At 38.1% G+C, this 25,379-nt stretch overlaps 3 protein-coding genes across 7 annotated transcripts; 2 read left to right on the top strand and 1 right to left on the bottom strand.

The window, feature by feature from the left end:
• Window positions 1–406: 406 nt before the first annotated feature.
• On the top strand, window positions 407–1,915 carry LOC101743875 (NAD(P)H-hydrate epimerase). The gene is made up of 4 exons (XM_004924249.3): window positions 407–736; window positions 889–1,094; window positions 1,199–1,522; window positions 1,622–1,915. Exons 1-4 carry the CDS (start codon window positions 701–703, stop codon window positions 1,854–1,856), a joined length of 801 nt encoding a protein of 266 aa, XP_004924306.1. The 5' UTR covers window positions 407–700; the 3' UTR covers window positions 1,857–1,915.
• A 675-nt stretch (window positions 1,916–2,590) lies between these two features.
• Pcna (proliferating cell nuclear antigen) lies at window positions 2,591–6,563 on the top strand. Of its 2 annotated transcripts, NM_001043360.1 has the most exon segments (7): window positions 2,722–2,861; window positions 3,047–3,166; window positions 3,987–4,251; window positions 4,471–4,587; window positions 5,649–5,824; window positions 6,300–6,410; window positions 6,446–6,561. In NM_001043360.1, coding segments are annotated over 5 exon segments (783 nt in total). In that variant the 5' UTR covers window positions 2,722–2,861; window positions 3,047–3,052; the 3' UTR covers window positions 6,446–6,561.
• An 808-nt stretch (window positions 6,564–7,371) lies between these two features.
• Window positions 7,372–25,084, bottom strand: LOC101736836 (zinc finger and BTB domain-containing protein 42). 4 transcript variants are annotated; one of them, XM_012688795.4, is made up of 10 exons: window positions 24,912–25,075; window positions 24,200–24,514; window positions 22,747–23,023; window positions 21,855–22,195; window positions 21,090–21,268; window positions 19,221–19,334; window positions 18,339–18,450; window positions 16,252–16,392; window positions 10,035–10,184; window positions 7,372–9,087 (listed from the first exon to the last, which is right to left on the bottom strand). In XM_012688795.4, exons 2-9 carry the CDS (start codon window positions 24,489–24,491, stop codon window positions 10,054–10,056), a joined length of 1,587 nt encoding a protein of 528 aa, XP_012544249.1. In that variant the 5' UTR covers window positions 24,492–24,514; window positions 24,912–25,075; the 3' UTR covers window positions 7,372–9,087; window positions 10,035–10,053. The 4 variants fall into 4 exon arrangements, with proteins under 4 accessions (XP_012544249.1, XP_021202425.1, XP_004924336.2 ...); XM_021346750.3 differs by having other exon boundaries at window positions 16,252–16,338; XM_004924279.5 differs by lacking the exons at window positions 7,372–9,087; window positions 10,035–10,184 and adding an exon at window positions 11,789–15,391 and having other exon boundaries at window positions 24,912–25,084.
• Between the last annotated feature and the right edge of the window lie 295 nt (window positions 25,085–25,379).

The following is a 25,379-nucleotide window of genomic DNA, read 5'->3' as shown; positions in this document are numbered from 1 at the left end:
TAGTGGACCGGTGGCGGGAGTGGACCGGTATTGCCTCGTTCGAACAGCTGTTCCGGCTGGCTACTGACAAAAAGGAATACAGAAAGCTAACGGCCAACCTTCAGGATTGAAGAGGCACTGGAAGAAGAAGAATTAAAATTACTTCACATCACTACTCACGACAGCTGAAAGTTCTCAGGATTCGATCGCATTCAGTTTGTCTCATAGGTTTGTCTTCGGTATATATATATTTTTCATTTACTTCAGATTTTGCATCCATATTACACTTCATTGCACTGCATTAACATTTCATTTAACTAGAATTAAATAAAAATAATAACTACAATCTCGGACTAAAACAAAAGCAATAATAATAATAATAATTATAATGTGTATAATGTATGGTGTAAAGTGTATAGTTTAGTCTATGGATTAGTGTATATAATCTATGATTCTCTTGGCGGCCGGCATGGAGTTAATAAGTACCTACAACATAGTAACTCTATGGCGGCCGGAAAGTGAAGTGACAATTTGTAAATATGTAAATTAAAGAATAATACATAATAATACATATCATACCATTAAGTGTATAATCTATGATACCTACCTATATAGGTAACATGCACATAGGATTTAAATAAAATATTATTTTAACTGACATTTGGAACCAAACTACGTATCTATTATTAGTAAAAGAAAAACAGTAAAAGAATCTTCTTAAATGTTATTGTACAGGTTGTTCGGGAGTGCTCTAATAGTAAGTTAAATACTGCTATCAATTCATTAATATGTACCTCTTGTAATTTATATAAACATTTAAATATACGTGATCCGTAAAGTAAGTCATCATGCCAAGATTATCAATGTAACTTAGAGCACAATATGTAACATTAATTAAACATTTGGTAGTTGCGTGTAGCAAAACTGTATAACATCGGAACTATGACGAGCAGTATGAATCAATGCAACACTGTGACGCGGTACCTCAATCAGTCAGAAGCGGCAGCACTGGACCAGGATCTTTTCACTGAATACAAGTTTAGTGTCGATCAACTTATGGAACTTGCTGGCCTGAGTGTTGCTAGTGCCATTGCCAAGGTCTTCCCACCCTCAACGTAAGAACGGTTTTATAATACAGTAAAATTAAGTCTTCATTTTTTGCTTTCAATGCATATTAACGATAAACAAATATTTTTAATACTAATTTTTGTTTTCACAGTCACTCATCAGCTCTTATAGTGTGCGGGCCAGGAAATAATGGAGGAGATGGTTTAGTAGCCGCAAGACATATGCAGTTGTTCGGATACAATGTATCGGTACATTATCCTAAACGCACACCCAAACCTTTGTATGAAAACCTTCTGGAACAATGCATAAGATTCAATGTTAATATAATTGATAAATTACCAGACACTAAAGATTTAAATAATGAATATAAGGTACTTGTTGATGCCTTATTTGGGTTTAGTTTTAAACCACCAGTACGGGAAGAATTGAAGCCAGCATTGGATGCGCTAATTGATTCTAATTTACCCGTATGCAGGTAATTTATGTAGTTGATTTTAGAAGTAAATCTTTAGACTTCACCTAATGTTAGATTAAAGTTGAAACTATCATAAAATGCACTTCGTTTTTTTCCCAGTGTCGATATACCTAGTGGCTGGGATGTCGAAAAAGGCCCAGGTGAAGGAAGAGCATTAAAACCTGCACTACTAATATCACTTTCTGCACCTAAGCTATGCGCCAAACCAGAGTTCTTAAGGAACACCAAACATTATTTGGGAGGAAGATTTCTGCCAACTGATATATTGAAGAAATATAATTTAGAAATTCCACAATATCCTGATCAGGAACAAATTGTAAAATTATCTTGTTAAAAATTTTGTTTTACTATGCCCTATATTATAATAAAAACTACTATTATTGTTTAATCTCATCTGTTGTCTCAATTGTTGTCATTACATCATTTCCAACATTTTCAAATCATAGTTTTCGTGGTCAAGCATGAATAAAATGCTATTTGTGAAGCTTTCATGGCAATTTAGAAAAATAGGACAGGTGTTGTTTTTCAGATATTGTGTTATAATTTATTATTATTCTGTATTGAATGTAACAACACTTAAATAACTCTTAAATAAAAGAGATCTTTGAATTAAATATTGCTGTTATCAATTCATATAATAAAACAGTGCAATCCAGTACATAGGAGAAATAACAAAAATAAATATAATGCATATATTGATACATTAATTACTTATTTATAACTCGGGTTAGTGCAGTTAGTAACTTTCACAATGTGTTGTAAATCAATTTCCGTTGGGAACGCGAAGAGCGAAGTTGTGTGAATTGTTTGTTGTATGTGTATGAGGCATAAACGTTGAACAATGCTAGTATTAACTGTCTAGCATCTATATAAAATGGACAAGAATGAAAACATTACACAAAGTTGTTGAACGTGATCTCTCAAGTTTTTTTTAAATCCATCCATTGAAATTGTAACTTCTCGTCATTTTACTAAAGACTTATTCATTTCATTCCACTCAACATCTACGTTAGGTCACGTCATTTAATCATATTTAATTTTATGCCATTTCAATTTTCATGCCAGTATCGATTGTCTTTATTACAAAAGGCTTGTTAATATGAGCTACGTTTCATTTGCCTGTCCGATGGATTCATAAAACGAAAAGTCTATGGTTGGTTGGACAAATGGACAAGTTTCGCGCCAATTCTTCCCGCTACCGAACGTCGAACGGTTACGAACCTACTGCTTTGTCATTTATTTTACACAGTTGTTTTAATTTGTTTGTAAGTTAGGGGTCGCTGACTGCTTAGCGTTATTATTAATTTTCAACAAAATTATTGAAGTGATACATTAAAATGTAAGTATAACAGTTTTTTCTACAAACCTGCCTTAAGCGTCACCATGTACTATTAAAACAAGAGCAATTACTAACCATGTTTCGAATTTGGTACAAATTACATGAAATCTTAGTTTACGTTGAAAGGCGAGGGTCAGCATATGTTTTTATCTGATTAAAGTAGAAGTTCAAACATCAACTTTCAGATAAACATGTTTGAGGCACGTTTACTCCGAAGCTCTATCTTAAAGAAGGTCTTGGAGGCTATTAAAGATCTGCTGACACAGGCCACTTTCGATTGCGATGACAATGGAATTCAGTTACAGGTAAGAGGAACTACTTTCAATTGACTTGAAACAAAAGATATACATGAAGTAAAATGAATATTTATTCTAAAACATTCAGCAATTATAACCGTATCTTTAAAAGAGTCAATATTTTACACTATAAGCGTGAAGATTTGAAAGTAAATATTAACCACTGTGAGGGAACTCAACTTGGGTGAAGCAGAGAATATTCTGTGTTAGGTCATCAGTGGTTTTTTTTAACTCTTGGAGGTCCAGTGTCCACACGTATTGAACATACAGCTTTACATTACACTAGTCATAGGACTGCAAAGGGTTAATTCAACACCTTGAAGAAAGCTGTTATACTTATCGTGACCATACATCCTGCTTTGGGCGGGATTGTCCCACTTTCAAGCTGTCCGTCCCGCTGTCCCCAATGAGAACAAAAATGTCCCTCTTTCATTTATCTATTGTGCATGTGTTTATTAGAAACTTACTTACTTATCTCAAATCCTTAATGTATTGCAAAATACATACTAAAGTAACTCTAATCTTGCTGTAGAAAAGTAGTAAAAGTAGCATCCCGCTTTGACACGAAAAAAAAAGGTCACATTAGTTATACTGGACAGGAAGGAAATATATCTATATTTATTTTCAAGAGATTATTCTATTTCTAAACAGATTCAAACCAAGGAACAGATAAGTTGTCTAGTTACAGAAAATATTGAGCAGAGAAGCTCGTTTCTAGAGCTGTATATAATGTTTGGGTATTGTATTGATATAAATAACACTTGAGTGGATTATGGTCAGGTAACAAAAATAAACTAGTACTCTGTTTTAAAAATGATATAATCGACAGGCTATGGACAACTCTCATGTGTCTCTCGTGTCACTCACTCTCCGAGCTGATGGCTTTGACAAGTACCGCTGCGATAGGAACATCTCAATGGGCATGAATCTAGGCAGCATGTCAAAGATTCTCAAATGTGCTGGAGATAAGGATACAGTTACAATAAAAGCACAGGATAATGCTGACAATGTCACATTTGTTTTTGAGAGCCCAAATCAAGAGAAAGTCTCTGATTACGAGATGAAGCTTATGAATTTGGATCTTGAACATTTAGGTAAGTTTTGAAATTGTGATTTTTTAAAATCCATTCTGATAATGAATTTAAAGCTTAAAAATTTGCAATTTGTCTGTTTTGAAATTGTTAAAACATTGGTGACCAATAATTTTGATTTCATATTTGAAGTCTTCTGGTTGTATCTCATATTGTAGTTACATGTATTATTATCCCCCTATTTCTTACAAAATATTAATATTTAAATTATTCTGTATTCAGGTATTCCAGAGACTGAATACAGCTGCACTATTCGCATGCCAAGTTCTGAATTTGCTAGAATCTGCCGGGATCTCTCACAGTTTGGAGAATCAATGGTGATTTCATGCACAAAAGAAGGTAAATACCATTAATTATTTATTGTGTATGAAATGACAATGCAGAACAAATAACATCACTCCATTCCAACAAAACATACAAAATAGAACATAACCATGAGTCACTAAAATAAATTGGTTAATCAATTATCACAACCTTAGAATAATTATATTAAGAATATTAAGCACTATGCTATACTAAATACTGTGCTTTACTAAGGCTGGCTTGGATTGATTCAGATTTAAAAGTTTGTGCATGAGTGTTGTGCATTTCTTTAAATTTTTGCAATTTAGCTAATGGAATTTCATCAGAGACTTCATTTAGGTTATTCCTATTTTGCTTGTTCAATGCCTATGGGGTCCAAATTGATTAAAAATAAATCTACTTGATCTTATCGCACTGTATCGCTATCCTTATATAATGTTGTACAAGTCTTACATTGGTAATTTTAGAAGTGTTAGTAATGCAATAATTTATTTATTTCTATTTACATTTAATGCACAGTTTTTAAATAATTTGCTTAATTGTATTTTCGTAATTAGGAAATATCATTCCTTTACACCACTCCACTAGCAATTTAGACTTCAAGCATATTTCAAGATGGGTTTACATTCACCATGGCTGACATTCACTCCTGTCGCCATCGCCCTAAACACGTCATTTCGAATCCCCCTGATTCAATATTGGTGCTTTTAGGTACTACAAGCATCAGTCATTGTAATTGTCGAACCCGTCGCTTGCGACGAAGGGCTCGGCGAGTAAACTAACCCATAGACACAGCCCACTGAGCTTCTCAGTGGGTCGCGTTTCCGATCCAGTGGTAGATTTTATGAAGCACTGCTCTTGCTAGGTGTTAACAACTAAGTGTTAACAACACTCCAGTTCGAGCACCATGAGCTCACGTACTCGATCGGTTACATTGCCATAAACCTCTCGAGGTTACTGCCAGCTTGGCAGGAAAAAAAAGAACAAATGTCTTCAGTAGCAACTTAATGTAAAGGGTGACTTGTTCAATAAAATTAGATATTTGATTAAATTATAACTTAATAGTCATTGGATTCTGACCGAAAATGAAATTCCAGGAGTAAAGTTCTCGGCAACAGGCGACATCGGCTCAGCGAACGTCAAGCTGGCCCAGACCGCTTCTATTGACAAAGAGGAAGAGGCAGTCGTCATTGAAATGGAAGAGCCCGTCACTCTGACGTTTGCCTGCCAGTACCTCAACTATTTCACTAAAGCTACTTCTCTCAGCCCTCAGGTAGGTTGTCCAACCTCTTCTTGCTCAGCACTGATTGTTTGGTTAAAGGGTACAATAAAATCACAGTTTCACATGTGGAAAATCTGATCAAGTTATTTTTGTTTATACTTTGACATTGGCAAAATCAATGCCTAAGGCGTTTGAGACATTTAAAAAAAAAGAGTATAATAGCCACTGTTAGTGCCATTACAATATTGTATTTGTGGTAAGCTGTGTTGTGTCGTCACTTGTTGCAGTATGATGGCGTTACATTACTGTACTTATTTAAATATAGAGTTTGTGTTTTAAGATATATAACTCGTTTTGTAATGAAGAGAAGGATTGCGGTTATATCGAAACCATCGAGACTTCGAACTGTCCCACGGTTACGGCGCAGCTCCGATAGTCGATAGGGGTCCATGGGCTCTGCTGTCCAATCTATCCCAGTGTTAAACTAGTTGTTACTGGTATTTTCAAAAGCCTCTTGTTCTTTCAGGTGCAGCTGTCGATGTCAGCAGACGTTCCTTTGGTGGTGGAGTACCGCATCCCGGACATTGGCCACATCCGCTACTACCTGGCGCCTAAGATCGAGGAAGAAGACAGCTGAACTGAAACTGTGCCGTTTATTTCAATCCGTTCAATTTAAGAATTCTTTTTTTTATTATCATGTAATATTCCTGCAATTTCTGTACACAGTGTGTATTCAGACAGAATTGTGATAGTTATCTGATTAAGGCAATAAAATATTTTTCGTAATTTCCTTTTGGTTTATTATCTATATATATAAAAATGAATTGCTGTTCGTAGTCTCGCTAAAACTCGAGAACGGCTGGACCGATTTGGCTAATTTTGGTCTTGAATTATTTGTGGAAGTCCAGAGAAGGTTTAAAAGGTAAATAAATAATAATATGAAAATGCTCGGAAATAAATAAAAATAACAATTTAATTCTCCTTTGATGTCCCAGTCGGACGGATTCCTTTTGTTTGTTTTACACAAAAGTTTAGGTATTTTATTTATCGATTGAGGCACTACGAAGTCTGCCGGGTCAACTAGTTTGAAATATTTTTAGTGCGTGCAAATTGGACGGTAAACTTGATCGTACATGACTAATTACTATAGAATACATTACGCATCAGGCGCATACTTTTTAACGCCTTTTTCTCTATCCGTGACGGATACTTTTGAGGGAATTTCCACAAACTTCATGACGATCGATTGACTCCCACACGTTAAGGACCTATACAAGTCCAGTAGTTTTGTCAAAATTTATCATAATAACCAGGGTAGCCAGGATAAAAAAAAAGTTCGTTTTGATTCTGCACCGCATACACCTTTGTTCAAAATACTTCCTTCACTAAATTTATCCATTCGCGTTTCTACCACTAACCGCACCCAAGAACCACGCCGTTCCCCAAACGCTACGTCATGAACCTCTTAAAATAGAGTTCGAAGAGTTCTCTAGGGTACGCAGCAATTCTTCTTACTAAAGCAAACAATCTAGATATGCCGCGCATAGACACTAAATTGGAAATGTCATCATCTCTAGACTCAAATAAAAAACATGTACTTGGTATGTCGAAATCTTTATTTTACCACGTTCTGAAAATCAAACAGTTAAATTTCACTCATTCAACATGTTTTACATGAGTATTTGAATAAATTATAATATTTCTACGAATATTATCATATAAAATATTCGCCAATCGCAACTGTGATTAAAAATGTTTCACAATTTTCGACTTACGAAATACTTTATATTTACGCTAACTTAAATTTCGTGGTCGTCCGTTAGTTAACACAAAACGAATCTAAAAATATTTTGAAAATATCTAAGATGGCGTGTCCTTTAAACGGTCTTCTCTTCTGGAATGTTCTTTAAAGTACTTATATTTAAAATCCACACCACAACGTTTTCGAACCGTGAACGAATTGGAATGTTTTATGCAATAAAAGATATAGTTTACAAACTAAAAGTTACTCTTTAATAGTAAAACAAATTATTTTTCTTCGTCATTCAGGATTTTAGGCCAATAAGATTATTGTGATGTTATCGGTCCGTGACGCGTGTGAACATTTTCAAGATAATATTGGTGAAATTTACATTAAAAAATATTTCGTTATATATTTGAAATACAAGGTCAAAGTAATAAAAGCGTGCTAGAAACTAAAGTGATATTATAAGACAATAATAACTTAATTCTAAGTAATTACTTACGACTTACAAATAAATACCGCAGCATCTAGATGATAAAAATGTCTACACTTTTTAGCGTGCTTCGATTGCAGAAAGATCAAAATTATTTTAATTTGACTCAAAATTATTATAGGAAAAATACTCGTCAATTATTACGCGTAAAACTTTTCAAACTTAGACACTGCGATTTTAATTATAAAACTTAAAACGAATTTATCTCAAACACAAACAGCGGTTCTTAACAGAGACTAGAATACAAATCGCTTAAATTTAAAATTTAATTTAAAAAAAATACATTAATGTGTAGCTTAAAAATTATAGATAGTTAAACTTGTAAAAATAATTGTAAGGAGGGTGGGCAGGATGTCGTGGAGATAGCCGACCGACGCAACCTCGCACCGAGACGTTTCCACGAGTACAACAGTAACTGTGTACTTAGTACGAGTTTTTTAACGTTCTCGATAGCGTAAAAGTTAACTCAAACTTGTATGGAGTTGGAACGCTTGCCTACGTTTGCCGTTAGGGGCGCTGTTCCCACTCCATACAAACTACGTTAACTTTTACGCTATCGAGAACGTTAAAAAACTCGCACTAAGCACACTGAACACGTTTCACACTTGTCTAATGCCTTAGAATCTTTATGATTTCCAACGTTTGTTACGACCTAATTATCGCACGCGGTAACGTTGCTATTCATTCTCATCACCAAAAAAAACCCTTCTGTATATCGACTATTCAGTGTGCTTAGTGCGAGTTTTTTAACGTTCTCGATAGCGTAAAAGTTAGTTCATATTTGTATGGAATGGGATCGTCTGCCTACGTTTGCCGCTAGGGGCGCTGTTCCAGCCGCATACAAAATTGGGCTAACTTTTACGCTATCGAGAAAGTAAAAAAACTGGCACTAAGCGTACAGGGGTCGTTATTGGGCACGAGTGGTGCAAGTGGGTAACGGCCGGTGCGGCGTCGGGGGCTCGCTTCACTGCTTCCACTTCCTGGCGGAGAAGAGCACGGCGCGCTGTCGCAGGAACAGCGAGTAGCTCTGCTTGCGAGGCTCACCGTCGCCGGAGCTGCTCACTCCGCGGCCTCGCCCTGTCCGCGGGGAATGGTCAGTGTGTGCTTAGTGCCAGTTTTTTAACGTTCTCGATAGCGTAAAAGTTGGGATATCGCCCCTAGCGGCAAACGTTTCAAATCCATACAAATTAGAGTTAAATTTACGCTATCAAGAACCTTAAAAAACTCGAGACACGAATACCGTCGAATACCACGTGGCAGAAAGTTCTTCTATTTTTATGAAATATTTAGTGTCACTGATCTTTGACTTGAATCATAATAACTTTGATAAATGTTCTTTAAACTAGATTTAGACTAGATTATGGTAGGCAGCAGCTTGGCTCTGCCCCTGGCATTGCTGACGTCCATGAGCGACGGTGACCACTTACCACCAGGTGGGCCATATGCTCGTCTGACTACAAAGGCAATAAAAAAAAGATGCTACTCTGAATTGTCAGCCTATAGACATGATAATTGTTTTAATGTGTTAAGTCTCAATTTTTTAACTACGCAAATTATAATTTTGCGGGTTTTGCGGTGGAAGTCAATCAGAAAAATTGGTACCCGCCTGCGGGCTTTTAATTTGGTTTAAGTTGGTAGTAGGACCTCTTGTGAGTCCGCACGGGTAGGTACCACCACCCTGCCTATTTCTGCCGTGAAGCAGTAATGCGTTTCGGTTTGAAGGGTGGGGCAGCCGTTGTAACTATACTTGAGACCTTAGAACTTATATCTCAAGGTGGGTGGCGCATTTACGTTGTAGATGTCTATTGGCTCAAGTAACCACCTAACACCAAGTGGGCTGTGAGCTCGTCCACCCAGAAAAAAAAACAAAAAATAAATAAATAAATAGCAATAAAAATATAAAAAAACCGAACACCGTTGCATCGCTAGATACGAATGCACCGGACGTCTTATCCTTTAGGCCACGACGACTTCAAAGTTAGATAGACCAGTTATTATTTTATTAAAGTAGATCGTGTACAGACCTGCCCGCCCTCCTCGTCTTCATGGCTCGCGCTTGGCGGGCGCGACGCCGGTCTCGTCGGCCGCCTCGTGCAGAGTGCGCAGGTGCCGGAGCAGGTTCGATTTCACGTTGAAGCCTTTGTTGCACAGTCCGCACACGAACGGCCGCTCCCCTGTGTAAGCGAAACGATTACAAAAACTAAACACATCTTTATTTATTTATTTTTTATTGCCCTTGTAGGCAGACGAGCACACGGCCCACCTGATGGTGAGTGGTTACCGTCGCCCATGGATGGACTTCAGCAATGCCAGGGGCAGAGCCAAGCCGCTGCCTACATCTACACCAACGTGTGCTCTTAATCTTAAATGAGGCCTTCAGCGCAAAAGTGGCCTAACCCACAATTCATATTCATGCTTATGTATTGCGATTTATTGAAAACATAATACATTTTGATGCAAAATCGACCTATCCCTAGTTTCAATCCATAGATAACAAATGACTTTGTAAAGATTATTTTATCGCGTATTTTTTTGCCTACGAAGTATTGTAAAGGTAAATTCGAACCTCATTATCTCCATACTAACTATGGTAAGGCCACTTTTGCGATGACGGCTTCAAATGTACTTAGTAATTGCACAAGTAAATATATTACATCTAACAATTTGTCGAGAACTTTCAAGTACCATCATATCATTATTATAACATACCCTACGATTAAGACGTACCTACGTATAATTGATTTTGTAAAATAAAAACTTTAATTAGATTAGATTAGATTAGGGATTAAAAGTTCGCTTTAAATTTTATCACAAATTTTGTCTCGCAGCAATAGCAACATTATTAACATTATTGACAGTACTACAAAATAGTAATTTATCAAGAATGCTTTCCGATTTGAATGAAAAGTCGTTATTGTATTGTACTCCAAAAATATTGCAGTTGGGTGCAATGTGTATTTTTTTGTATTTCTCGGTTAAGCTCAATCCGGTGTGTAGCCAAACCGCAATTTAAGTATATATTTTAGTTTTTGTTTATTGCTAAGAAGGGTGGACGAGCTCAAAACCCACCTGATGTTAAGTGGTTACTGGAGCCCACAGACATCTACAACGTAAATGCGCCACCCACCTTCAGATATAAGTTCTAAGGTCTCAGTATAGTTACAACGTCTACCCCGCCCTTCAAACTGAAGCGCATTACTGCTTCACGGCAGAAATAGGCAAGGTGGTGGTACCTACCCGTGCGGACAAACGAGACGACACAATCACAATTCGAACAAGAGCGAGTGACCAAACAAAATAAAAAACTTAGAATGAATCAACACGTAAGAGCTGCCATATTTGTTTCCGTTTTATTCAGGAAAAACTGTGTGCTTAGTGCGAGTTTTTAACGTTCTCGATAGCGTAAAAGTTGCTCATATCTGTATGGAATGGGATCGTTTGCGTACGTTTGCCGCTAGGGGCGCTGTTCCAACTGCATACAAAAATGGGCTAACTTTTACGCTATCGAGAACTTTAAAAAACTCGCACTAAGCACACTGGTCTCTTAATAAAACATTGACCTATAATGTTTGCACACAGCCTATTATGGCCCGGGTTCGTAATTAATCAAAGGTATTCTTATGATACGCCTACCTGGCAATTTGCTTGTCAAATACTTAAGATCTATACCGGAAGAGATGAATGAAAAGTGTACATACCATACCTGCTAAAATCTGAAGTAGTTTTCTTTGTATTGGAATAAAAAATAGACTCTCATCTCATTAATTATAAACGAAAGTTCTTTGGGATTTTTATTATTAAATAAATTAATAACTTTGTACAACTAAATTAATTAACAAAAAAAACAAGAAAATAATAATCGGGAGACAAACGAAAAAAGCGGGTAAGTCTACTTACTCGTTGTGAGCTATACTTTTTTTGGAAGACTAATATGCCGAAATCATTTCTTGTGAGTTTTTCAAATAAAAAATAAAATACAATACAGCATACAATTATTACGACAGAGTGATTTTAATACATTTCGCGAGAACCACTAATTGAACTTGGTTAATTTTACCATCAGCACGCCAAAAGAGTATAACTCCTTAGATTACGAGCATAATAACAAATAGAAAATACCTGTTACTTGTAATTGTAACGTTTATTTCATCAAATTTTATTGCATTTTTCTGAGATCATTCATATTGAGACAATGTAAACACAATTCGTTTTAGCTTAACGTATTTAAAATCGATTTTCGATAATATTTCCTGTTGTACCTACCACTAAAAACGACAAATACTGTGGTTCCGAAATTTCTTATCATAATTGATACGTAGTACATACATCAAATATATTAATTAAAAATATATATCTAATTCACATTTAAACACCATCCAAAATTAGGCGGATATTTTCTTCTACGAACAATAGGCGATGACCTACTATATCAATACAGGGTGCAAAGAGAACGTGCCCTGAAGGAACTACCAAATCTAATCGAACAGTTCACCTGTATGCTTAGTGCGAGTTCTTTAACGTTCTATATAGCGTAAAAGCTTACCTACCCAATTTTGTATGCAGTTGGAACAGCGCCCCTAGCCGCAAACATAGGCAAACCATCCCCATTCCATACAAATATGAGCTAACTTTTACGCTATCGAGAACGTTAGAAAACTCGCACTAAGCACACTGGTGCTGAGCGGTTAAAGGAGCCCATAGACAACGTGAACGCTGCCAATCTTGAGACATGAGGTCGTAATCTCGGTTGTATTGCATAAGGGCTGTCTCATCCGTCACACTGGGACGTATCATATTTTTGTAAACCCGAAATTCGCTCTAGACAGCGGAATCACATGCGTCAGCCGATTTTTATTTGCATTACATTACGCGCTAAGTCCCTACAGTACATTTTTTCGACAACTGATTTCTTATATAGCCATTTATAACCACAACATCCACCAGTTACATTTCAGGAACGATTTCATCACACCCTGCACCGACCAGTAACTTAAGTGTATACAATATTACGTCGAAGAATACAGACAACAACGACATTCCCTATTCGTTATCCATTACCTAGTTTAATACTCAACAATATCACCAATAGATCGTTCAATTCATCACAGTTATCCCTATAATCGAGATTATACAACCATACATGTGATATGATATGATGATACAATCCATATCGTTCTGATCACAACCTTCTTTCACGGTGTTTCGCCTAAGGTTTGTCTGCGACATATTGCTTTAAGCAACACGACAAGCGGTTGTAATGTTTGCAACATCTTGTTATTCAAGCATTTTTCTACTACTACTACTACTACTACTACTACTACTACTACTACTACTACTACTACTACTACTACATCTATGTCACATCACTACGCTAAAGACTAGATTCTAGTAAATTACTGTCAATTAGGTACTAAATACGGTTTACTATCAATTTGTGTGTTTCCTTGGGGTATCTAAACTTTAGGTCAACTATTTAATGAAATCAATTATTTTTCCTTTCAAAATGCTCGTATAGATATTTGTTGAAATGAAATGTAAAGTATCTCTTTGTAATATCAGAATTACAGCTTTACACTAATAGCTAATGAAAACGTGTACAAAAGTGTGTGGATAGCTGATGAGCAGTAGCCATTTTAATTTTTAAAAAAACAGACATAGTCTTACGCGCCAAATTAAACATCTATTCATTTGAGAACAAAATGCGATTTAAATAGGATAGTATAATTAATATCAGATAAAGTCACAACAAAACGCGTCAACTACACGAGGCGTAGACACAAAACTACTTTTACGATTTAATTTCGCACGCTTATCATCATTACATTAGTTCGCGGCACGAGATCACGTAAACTCTAAGTAGGTATTCGAAAAAGTCAGAAATTATAATTTAATGACAATAAAAAACGCGAGATTATACAGTTAAGGTAGCCTTAATTGTGTCTACACAACGTTAGAATCGATTACAACTTGGGAATATCCGATTTTATGAATTTAATTTCGTTGCTACTGTTAGTTATATCCGATTACCTAATCAACTACTATCTACTTTTCACTGCTTACTAAGTTGATGATCGAGACGAAAGTGATGCCACAATTTGGCACTAGTCCTGGACTCAAGGTATACATTAAATTTGGAAGAAAAACTTATCCCTACTTCAATATAATCGTCCGTATACAGAACGTACTAAGCTCGATCTCAATCTGCGTTGCACTTTGGACCTTAAGTGAATAATACTGCACGTTAGATTTTATCTTCACGTTTTTCAGTCTCGCCAAACTTCTTGTTTTCTCCTACCCGACTTCTACAAGCCACTGGGTTCTTTGTTAAATAATAATTAGTTTAATTTCGAGTTGTCGAATTCCAATTGTTTAAAGTCTCTTCTCAATCGTTCAACTTTTTAATTAATAATATATGTCATTTTATGATATTGCTTCAGAGACACTTGTCGATTATCGGTTTGTGACGTAGAAAATAATTGAATTTTTATTTAAATATAAACATGTTTCCCGTGCTATAACAAATATGTTCATCCTCTTCACTCATAGCATGAATCTTACTTTGACGCTTTATACTGCGATTTAAATCCCAAGCCTTTAGGGGTTGGTTACGGTTTTTTTTAGTTGGCACTTTTTTTTTTGTTGCCCTTGCACTTATGTAATTTGATGCATAATTTATATTCGTCGTTATTCTCTGAGCGGACATTCTCTCGATATTCTGGAGGAGAACGATATCGAAAATCAGTTGGAGCTTATTTACTGTTCGACGTTGATTCGCAGTTTTTATACGATTTCTTAAATTGACGACAACGCGCTGCAGTCATTTGAATTTTCCTTTGAATTTTCCCTGTACTTTTAGTCCCAGATTGTCCCGGACCAGCTGTTTCATTGTTAGTCTGTCCTACCACGGCACTTTGGTTACTGAGCTGCCCTGACCCAGCTATTTGATTAGTGGACTGTTCTGGCCGAGGGTTTTGCTGACGTACATTATTACCAGACGGTTCTAGCGCGGTGCTTTGATTATTGGGTTGTGCTAACGCGGCGTCCTTATTGCTGGTTTGCCCTTGGACAGTATTCGTGAGTAAATATCTTGAAGCTGAATTTCGCAGATCAAGTTGAACAAAAATAGGTTGATAAGCTGCATTCATTTGTTCTTTGTTGATTATGGTCGGACGATTGAGATACTCGTAAAGTACGGGATAATTGTTTCCGAGCAGGCGGACTTGATTGGGGACCACGGGCTGGCGGGGTGGCCGACTGTCCGACTCATTGTTCTCTGGTTTCTTCTCTTCGGCTGTTCCGATCGGTTCTTTTACAAGTAATGCACATTCGGTAGCTCGAGCTCCTTCAGTTCGCTCTGTAGATGTCCTGGGCTTTGGAACACCTAATAATAATGATAAAATTAAGGTTTTTTAAACGGTTTTAGTACACTTCCAAAACTAAAAAGAACATGTTAGGGCACGTTAGAAGCTTTCCGATGTTAGTAACGACAAGCGAACAAACTAGGTAATGCGAAAGTCACAACCGAGACTTAAACAAAAACCCGTTATACGATCTCGAGGAGCATCGATGGAATCAGTTCATTCCCGAGCAGTAGTAATATGTAAAACGCATTATATCTAATATATTATTTTCTCTATCTCTTCGTTGAGTGCCGAATACCAGACAGGACCTTCCGCGACACTGGGATCGCCGATGATCCGAACGTCGCATCTTCAGATCCGGTCAACAGGATACGTTTGAAAGCGGCATTATGTAGCTGAGGCCTTAAGCATTGTTGTGATTTCATGGTAATCTTGCGCGCTAGCTTTGCAATGATTTTCGATTTCAACCTTTTGAAATGAGCACTGACTGACAATTATTTAATGAAACACGCAGCTTTTTCATGATATTAGTTTGGTATACATGGTTATTTACAAAGTCGATTGATTAAAGTACTTACTGTAATAACTTATTTATTATTTCTACAAGCTATGTATGTACAGTATCAATTATATTTTAATTAAAAATATATTTATTTAAATTCAGGAACAACTAGCGGAACCACAATATTGTAGTATAACAAGGTGATCCTTTTAATAGGTCACTATTCGCAACCGAATTCGATTACACCACGAGTCACGTCCGATTTTGAAGAAAAAAAAACAGTTTTAGGAAAAAGTTTGTCTGTGGTAAATAAAAAAAAATCGCCAAGGAACTTTCATTTCAGATGTTATCTGTGCACGAGACAGAGTACGCACTCACCTGTGTGCGTGCGCATGTGTATGAGCATGGACGCGTGTGACGGGAACGTCTTCTTGCAATGTGCACATGTCTTGTTTTGCGCGCCCTCTGTGAAACGATTGTGACGTTTTGGTGGGGCACTGTTGTTTGATATGGCCAATTCTAGACAATCGACAACCAATTTAGAACACCGCCCATTCGAATCACAATCAATAACGTTATCGATTTTAAAATCGGTTATTAAGTGGGTAACAACAACAAAAAAATCGATTCGTGAACATAACTGAAGTGATTATCATGAGTGTAGCGGAACGTTGGACGTGATCGAGTCGATTCGGTTTTAATTTATGGGATAGAGTTTAGGTTTCGATGTTCGGTTGTCGAGAATCAGCCATTTACAGCCACATACATAACAATCAGCATTCAGCTATGTCAGTAATAAGCACACCGATTACAGAATTAATGTTAAATAAATAGGAGGTTACACAATTGAAGACACGAATGGATGAAGGGGTTAAGTATAATTTTTAAGATTTTTGAGTTTTTTCATTGAATGAAGGGGTTATGTGCCTATAAACCATATTAGACCTTAAGACTCCGGGCTTAAAGGCTATTTTTAGAAATTGCATGTGATGAAGAAGAAAATTACAAATAAAAGTTTTTAGCCCATTTTCTCAAAATTAACAAATTGTATCATATCCTCTTCATCCGCTCATGTCTTCAATTACAATAGATCAAATCTAATCAGTAACACATGCGAGGTTCCTTGTTTAAATCAATATATTATAGTTACAAACAGGCATCACATCGTAATTAATTAGCTTGCGTTATTATCTTATTTAATTATTATTATGCTCCGTGAACCATTTCCCAGAGAATGTATATACATAGATATATCATTTTCAAATATCAACTCGACTCTTTTTTAAATAAACCTTTTTTAAGTTAAATATCAAAACACACATTTGTTGAAGCAAACATTTTATAAGCACGAATTGTGAATTCCACTACCATCGGATCTCGCAAGTAAAAATTCCAGAGGAGTACCGATGAAAGAAATGTATGTATGTATTTATTTTCGTATTACTAAAAACTTTTATAAGAATTCGTGTAGATTTTTTTTACACGAACGAATCTACGCGAGGTACGATGCGGCGACCGTTCCTTAAATTAGTTATACGAATCTTATATATATTTTATATTTTTATTTATGAATTCGAGCCTAAACAAATGTGCGCAAACTTTCATGTGTGGAACATACTGGGAAACAATATCATTAAAACACTTATGACATAATACAGGTAGGTTGAACAAAGAAGAATCGCAAATAATAATAAAAAAATCCAAGAAAAACCAATGGTAATCTCGCACATAACAAAAATATGTATATGTAGGATACAGCAAGGGAATTTAGCACAAAAATCTACATATTTCCTTATAATTAACTTAATATAATAAACATCGATTAAAAACTGTAGGTATAGTGTGGGTTTTAATATACTTATGTTTATTAGTAAGTCGAAACTGGCACAGAGCAATAATTATTAACCGACATAAAAACAAAAAAAACAAGGAGGTTCTTAATACGACTTTTTATCTGTATTTCCTTCGAATTTTTCGAACAGACACTTCTCATAAGGTCCCAGTTAAATTGCATCAACAACAGAATTATAGTTTTTCAGTTGGCCCTCAATAATGTAAATTGAAAGGACTAAATGGATTTTATAAATTTATTTATTTTGTTGAAGTACGTTTTCTTTTAATGAAAATTTCGTATTAATAAGTTTATTAAAAATAACGATAATCAAATTTATGTTTAATATATATTATAACGCGCAGTGACGCGCACATCCCTAGTGGTTACTCGTTGGGTGGGTCTTTGAGCGGCAGGCGTGCGGGGGAGCTTCCAGAAAAATCAGTCCTTCAGTCGATATAGAAAAGTGTTTAATTCTGTTTACCTCAATTACTTATCTTTAAGTTCATTGTTGATTGTTCACACATCATTAAGCTATACTATAAACTGTGACAGTTTTATCTAAAGTACAAGTCACAAACGCACACCAGACCTACAGCGTTAGACGGTGGTACGGCTAGTGTGGTCCACGCACCTGTTTCGGTGTGGGTGCTCTGTATGTGCCGCACCCACTGCGCTGGGTTCGGGAAGTGCTTCTGGCACAAGTCGCAACGCAGCAAGGCCATTGTCTCCTCACCCTCGTCGCCCTGGATAGGTCACACGGCCCAAGTCAGTGACGGGTCAATGAACCCGACAGGTTCTACTAGCGACGTCCTTGTCGGACCTTATCGGATCCCACAGGTCTGGTTGTCGGGTCCAGCAGAAGTCACATACGCACAGTGATGGATTTAAGTTTTGATGCCGCCCTAAGCTCTCTTTGTCGCACCGCTTTTAACGTGAGAATACATTTTATCAATTTTTAAAATTTAAAATAACTTATAATTTCCTTTATAAATAATAATGTAAACACATCTTCAAAGGAGACGGGGCTTTATCTTTTTTTCGTCTTTGTAATGTTGGCATTTCAAAAATTTTACCGCCTTGCAAATCATGCCGCCCTAGACACGTGCCTCGCGGGCCTAGTCGTAAATCCATCACTGCATACACATTCAACATACTTCCCATTTTTTTATTGCTTGGATTGGTGGATGAGCTCACAGCCCACCTGGTTGTTAAGTGGTTACTGAAGCCCATAGACATCTACAACGTAAATGCGCCACCCACCTTGAGATACAAGTTCTAAGGTCTCAGTATAGTTACAACGGCTGCCCCATCCTTCAAACCGAAACGCATTACTGCTTCACGACAGAAATAGGCAGGGCGGTGGTACCTACCAGATCCACAAGAGTTCCTGTGGAAGGATACTTCTTCAAAATCTATTTCTACGTGGACAATGTATGTTTGTATAGTATTTATGAGAGACTTCAGTCTGGGGCAGTGAGTTATTTAGTGCAAAGGGGTGCGGCGGGGTACGTACCGGGGCGCGGGGCGGGCGCGGCTGGTCGTGCGCGTGCCCCTGCACGTGTCGCACCCAGGCGGCCGGCACCGTGAACACCTCCGCGCACAGCTCGCACGCCAGCGGACTGTACACCTGCGGCACATACACACACACACTTCAACACACGCACAGTTTCCCTTCCAACCTATCCTAGTAACTTCGAAGACCCGTTCTGGCTGAGCCCTTGCTCGCCCACTTGTTCTTGTGAAACTGGAAAGGTCTCCGGGCCAGCAGTAATCCTTATATTAGTTCATCTGACATGTAGACGAAGCTGACGAGCTCACTCTAACAAATTTGTTAACATTGGCCCTAGCAAGGGTGTTGCTTCGCTTAATCTACCATCGGATCAAAATCGCGATCCGTTGAGAAGATCCGACGAAAAACTCGGTAGGCTATGAACTCACAGGAGACCACTTTGTCAACTGGAATAAGAGTCTTATTTCTGTCATTTTAAACGGAAAACAATTTGCTAACTATGAATATTGTAGTTTTGATCGGTCGAAATTTGGTGAGCTTGCAAAAGTAAAAAAAAGATCACTCCCCAAGAATGCCCAACGTATTTAAGCGAAGTAGTAGGGTCATACATATCAGCTGCGTTTTAATTGTATTGTGCTTAAAATATCGTAACACAAAGATCTCGGGCTTTCCCCTGACTGCAATACTGCAACTGCACCATCGAGCCAATTTTTGGTTCTAATAAACAAGAGAGGTAAAAGCAAATCTTTAGCCTCTATCACAAAAGGGTTACCTCAAGTGTGACAAATACACCGAGAGTACCTATATATGAGGCCATCAGCGCAAAAGTGGCCTAACCCACATTTTTTTTATATTCAAGCTTATATGACGTATATTGGAATTTATTTAAACTATAATAAATTTTGATGCAAAACCGGCCTATCCCTAGTCTCACCCATAGATAACAGATAGATAGATTTGCAAACATTATTTTTGCGCGTATTGTTTCGAAAAATCAAACCTAATTGCCTCCATACTAACTAGCTAAAAAGCTTAGGCTACTTTTGCGCTGACGGCCTCATATATGTCGGAGAAGGTCATTTGTTTAGTAGCAAAACGAAGCACGGCACGATTCCCGAGAAGTGACAACACGATCGTAATGTCGTCGAAACTCGGCTAAACTCCTTCGTGCTACGACAGAGCTTAGCCGATGGAGGCCCGTAGATGCCATCACACTTACCAACCAGCCTTCTTGAAGAGCGGTGCCTCTTTTCTAAGAATTGTCATTCGTTTTTGTTTGCTAACGTCAAAAGAAGATTGCTAAATTGTTTTAAGATAGCAAACGTGTTTTGTATAAGTACTCAATATTTCTCTTAACTCGATCACCCTAGCTATTCGCCCTTATGTCTGACGATGGTCGTAATAATGCGGTCGTCCTGATATATATACGTAGCAATCATCTATTTTTGTATATGACTCCATGGATCAGTGTTAACTTTTCCTGTGATATTATGGTCTAAGCTCATAGTCTCATGATAACGATAAGGACCAGTGTGCTTTGTGCGAGTTTTTTAACGTTCTCGATAACGTAAAAGTTAGCTCATATCTGTATGGAATGGGATCGTTTGCCTACGTTTGCCGCTAGGGGCGCTGTTCCAACTGCATACTGCATTTCGGTAGGCAGCGGCTTGACTCTGCCCCTGGCATTGCTGGAGTCCATGGGCGACGTTAACCACTCACCATCAGGTGGGCCGTATGCTCGTCTGCCTACAAGGGCAATAAAAAAAGGGTACAAAACTGGCTTAACTTTTACGCTATCGAGAACGTTAAGAAACTCGCACTAAGCACACAGTACTGTTGGGTCGGGTCAGGTAGTCTGTTCTTGTGTCTCACCAGGCTGTCGTCCTCGATGTCCACGTCGTCGACGGGCTCCGACTTCACGTTCATCTCGGCCTGGAACATCTCCGCGATGGAGCGCTCCTCCTCCTCGATGCTGCTCGCGTCCCATTCCGGTTCATCTTTTATCTGAATTTCAGTTGTCGTCGTTTCTTGAGCGCTTTGATTTGATTTCTCTGTAACGTTATTCACATTTTACAAACTGTAAAAACAACGACTCATGGGTTAACGAAAATAGTAAAAAATCCCATGCTCTAAGGGATTAGGCTAAATCAAATTAGACTCCAGAGAGACATCGTGGCCCAAAGGATAAGACGTCCGGTGCATTCGTTTTGAGCGATGCACCGGTGTTCGAATCCCACAGGCGGGTAACAATTTTTCTAATGAAATACGTACTTAACAAATGTTCACGATTGACTTCCACGGTGAAGGAATAACATCGTGTAATAAAAATCAAACCCGCAAAATTATAATTTGCATAATCACTGGTGGTAGGACCTCTTGTGAGTCCACGCGGGTAGGTACCACCACCCTGCCTATTTCTGCGGTGAAGCAGTAATGCGTTTCGGTTTGAAGGGTAGCCGTTGTAACTATACTTGAGACCTTAGAACTTATATCTCAATGTGGGTGGCGCATTTACGATGTCTATGGGCTCCAGTAACCACTTAAAATCAGGTAGACTGTGAGCTCGTCCACCCATCTAAGCAATAAAAAAAAGTCGTTATCTTGATCCTGGCTAGTAAGTTACAGGTGAGAACTTACTTGAGCATTCAGATACATTATCAGCGTTTCCTCCGTCATCGTTATCCTTGGCATCTTCTTCCGTATTTCGTTCAGTCTTCTGCCTTTTTCCGTATTTCTTTTCCGTGACATGCCTCCTCAGTATCCTTGGTGGTGGACTGTCTTCGGACGCCTCCGCTACTGGGTTGGCCGTGCTCGTTGCTGCAGTGGCGGTCATTGTGGTGAGGGTGGGGGCGTCAGACGTGGGTGCCGGCGCGACTAGTATGGTCTGACCCTTCGGTGCGCAGGGACGTAAGGCGGCTTGGGTCCCGCCTTCGGTGGTCTTAATGAACACCAGCTTTGGGGGACCGATGAACATTGGTCTGAAACATCAAACAGCAGATATGTCTCCTTTGCTTCATTTTACATTAATCATAACAAAGTTAAGAGAAAATTTTACAGAATCATAAAAGAGTTGGTCGAGAGTCGACTAGCGTGCTTCTAATTTATTTCTTGATTATCGACTTATTATTTAAATATTGAAACCTTGTCTTCCACAATAAACAAACTTTTATATTCTAAAAAAAACCGAATAGTTTTCTATTCACATATTTAGTGTATATTCCTCCAATTTATTTATATTAAAACCACTCACCTTTATGATATATTTGCACAATTGTTGAGTTGACATTCAACTATAGATTAATTTACCATTTTAAAAAAAAGGACCACTTTACTTACTTTTCAGATTCTCTTCCAAAGAGTGAAGAACAGTAGCAATGACTGGATTCAAATTGGTACTTAGGTACTTACTTCAATACAACACTCTATATTTTTTAATTTCTTTTACTTTTTGGTCGAATAGACTAGGAGGTTGCCCGCCCGATTAGACTGGACTTTGGGAAATAGTCAACATGTAAATATAGATCCTCACCTGGTTATTCCCTGTCCTGCGCCTTGAACTGGTGTGAAGGTTTTCAAGAGCTTATCATCTTTCTTCACGGCTATCTTGGCCTGTCCCTCGTCAGGCTTCTTGGTCACGATTTGCTTGTTCACGCTCGCCGATGGCAGGGTCTGGTTGAATGTGCTCTTGTCTGGGGGCTCCGTGGAGGCGCCGCCCTCGTCGGTCTGACGCCACAGCCCGCGGATCTTGAGCACCTCACCAGCTTTCAGAACGGTGTCCAATATTTCATTTGAGACTGTCGTTTCGCCTGTCCAAAAGAAACGTTCATATATCATCATTAACACGTTGACTGCCATGTAGGTCACCGGTGACCTACGCGGCGCACTGAAGTAATTACGCCGATTTCTCCCTTCGATTTTCTTACTAAAGCGCCAGAATATCTAATAGACTCTGTAAAAGATGAATCCTAAGACACTGAGAATTAATATATCTCTAAGAGACCTAAAAGACTAAAACATACATTGACAAACAAAGGGAGGGATAGTTAGGCAATCAAGGCGCTTAGTAACATATACATAATATATTATCGGATTTGTGAATTTAAACCATCCAAGGCGCTACCCAAACGCATACAAATAATTCATTCAAATCGGTCCAGCCATTTAGGAGTTTAGTGACATACACTGATACAGTAAAATTATTGATACATAAAAATTTTAGAAAATTGTATTATAAAAAAAAGGTCAATATATATCTCTTCATTTATATGCAATAACCACGGATTGGATAACTAATTTTCTTGTGAAAGTTTTTTTATTTATTCCCTGCCTATCCCTTGGCTGATGACGATCATGAAATAATACGACTCGCAGCTGACAAAAAGTTTCGTTATTGGTTCAAGAAGCAACCGAGCGTGCGGCTCTCATAATGGTAAGTTGCTGTACTCTGAGAATGAGCTGCGTTAGCTCGGCTACCAAACCTGTAGTCGGAATAGGCGCTAGAGGCCATTAGCTATTTAAGTAGAGACAAAAGTTGTCTCCAGGTTCATTGATGAGAAGCGTAAAATCAATATCCAGTTAAATGAAACGTAAAAGATTACACATAAGCTACAATAATAAACATCTTATATTATATAATAGCGACACGCCCTCTCTTCGCTTCAGAAACATTAAATTTTATTATTGATAGCTGAGTCCCACAATGCTACCCGCTGTTATTGTCGTACCGCGGGTAACGCTGCGGGGCGAAGCTAGTCTAAAGTTACTACTTGTATCACCAGCTGCCTATCAGTGAAAGTCTGGTCAAAATCGTCGGTCCAGCCGTTCCAGAGATTAGCCGGAACAAACAGACAGACAGACAAACATTGTAAAAAATGTTATTTTGGTGTATGTACCGTGTATATATTCATATGCATGTAGTAAAAAGCGGTTATGTCAATATTAACAAACAGAGACACTCCAATTTTATTTATATGTATAGATACCTTTATACATGTATTCGACTAAAATCTTCAGGGCCTTCGTCGATATTTCCGGCGGAAGCACCACGTACAGCATCCCTCCCATCCTCATAACAGACCTCTGGCCCTCGAACAGACCGCTCAGGTACACGCTGCACGAACTCAGTATGAACTTGTGGGCCGGTATTTGCGAGCCGTCCATAGTGCACAAGACGACGTCGGTGAAACGCTCCGAACGCAACAGAGCCGCCACCGAACCGTTCAAATGCGAACTGTGCGAGTGCCATTTCAATTGATATGTGTCCGTCGAAGTCATTGTTCTTTCCAAGTCTACGGCATCTGTTCAAACCATTACGAATTATAATATAAGAAGCGTCGTTTTGTTTACGTGGTCACTTTATGATCAAGTCGGCCATGATTGGCTTATTGTTGACGGTTGCCATGGTTACGGTTTTGTTTTTAACACGCGTAATTTGTTTCGTGCCAGTATCGGGTTTAAGTTGTATTTAAATAAAATTTATGTAATTTATAAGTAAAAGCCTTATAAAATTCTTATATTATTGTTTACAACAAGATTCTAATAGTAAGCATTCTCAATAAACAAACTAAATTATTAGACAAATAAAAACATTAAGCAAAAGGTAAGAAGGCAGCAATTAAAAAAAAAAATATGTCAAAAAAACAAAATTTGAATTTCACATTTCCGTTGAATCAAGGCACTGTTCAAAATAATTACCTTAAAACCGACGATTAACAAATTAACGATTAACTTTCTTATACTACACAGAGAAATCAATTAACTATTAATTATGATTATTAAATTTCAATATGGTCGAGCGCACTAGATTATTTGAACATAAACCGCGCGCAACCACCGCGTGCGACCCTCGGTTCGGTTGTGCGGCGGCTGCGGCTCTGAAAATCGATGGAATCCGTATTGATCCAAGCCGAAAAGCGGGGTGCGCGTTTATCTCATCGATCGAGGGCAGAGCGCGGAGCGTCGTCGGTGCCACGCGCCTGCGCCGTGCGCGATTGACGCCCGCCCTGCCGCATCGCCAAGCCGCCCTGTTCACGCGCAAATTGCCATCTCTTTAATTCCCTACTCTACTCTTAATTACTGGTGGTAGGACCTCTTGTGAGTCCGCGCGGGTGGGTACCACCACCCAGCCTATTTCTGCCGTGAAGCAGTGATGCGTTTGAAGGG

The sequence above is a fragment of the Bombyx mori genome, chromosome 22 (assembly GCF_030269925.1).
Source record: "Bombyx mori chromosome 22, ASM3026992v2".
In the NCBI taxonomy this organism is placed as follows: Eukaryota; Metazoa; Arthropoda; class Insecta; order Lepidoptera; family Bombycidae; genus Bombyx; species Bombyx mori.
This window is presented reverse-complemented; position numbering and strand designations above follow the sequence as displayed.

Coding starts and splice junctions, on each gene's coding strand:
- Pcna (XM_012688753.3), top strand. CDS start 3,053: ATGTTTGAGGCACGTTTACTCCGAAGCTCTATCTTAAAGAAGGTCTTG. Junction 3,167..3,986: donor ACAATGGAATTCAGTTACAG/GTAAGAGGAACT, acceptor TATAATCGACAG/GCTATGGACAACTCTCATGT. Junction 4,588..5,648: donor GATTTCATGCACAAAAGAAG/GTAAATACCATT, acceptor ATGAAATTCCAG/GAGTAAAGTTCTCGGCAACA.
- LOC101743875 (XM_004924249.3), top strand. CDS start 701: ATGTTATTGTACAGGTTGTTCGGGAGTGCTCTAATA. Junction 737..888: donor TGTTCGGGAGTGCTCTAATA/GTAAGTTAAATA, acceptor AACATTTGGTAG/TTGCGTGTAGCAAAACTGTA. Junction 1,523..1,621: donor TCTAATTTACCCGTATGCAG/GTAATTTATGTA, acceptor TTTTTTTCCCAG/TGTCGATATACCTAGTGGCT.
- LOC101736836 (XM_004924279.5), bottom strand. CDS start 24,491: ATGACTTCGACGGACACATATCAATTGAAATGGCACTCGCACAGTTCG. Junction 21,269..21,854: donor TAATGTATCTGAATGCTCAA/GTAAGTTCTCAC, acceptor ATAACGTTACAG/AGAAATCAAATCAAAGCGCT. Junction 15,392..16,251: donor ACACATGCGCACGCACACAG/GTGAGTGCGTAC, acceptor CATTATTATTAG/GTGTTCCAAAGCCCAGGACA.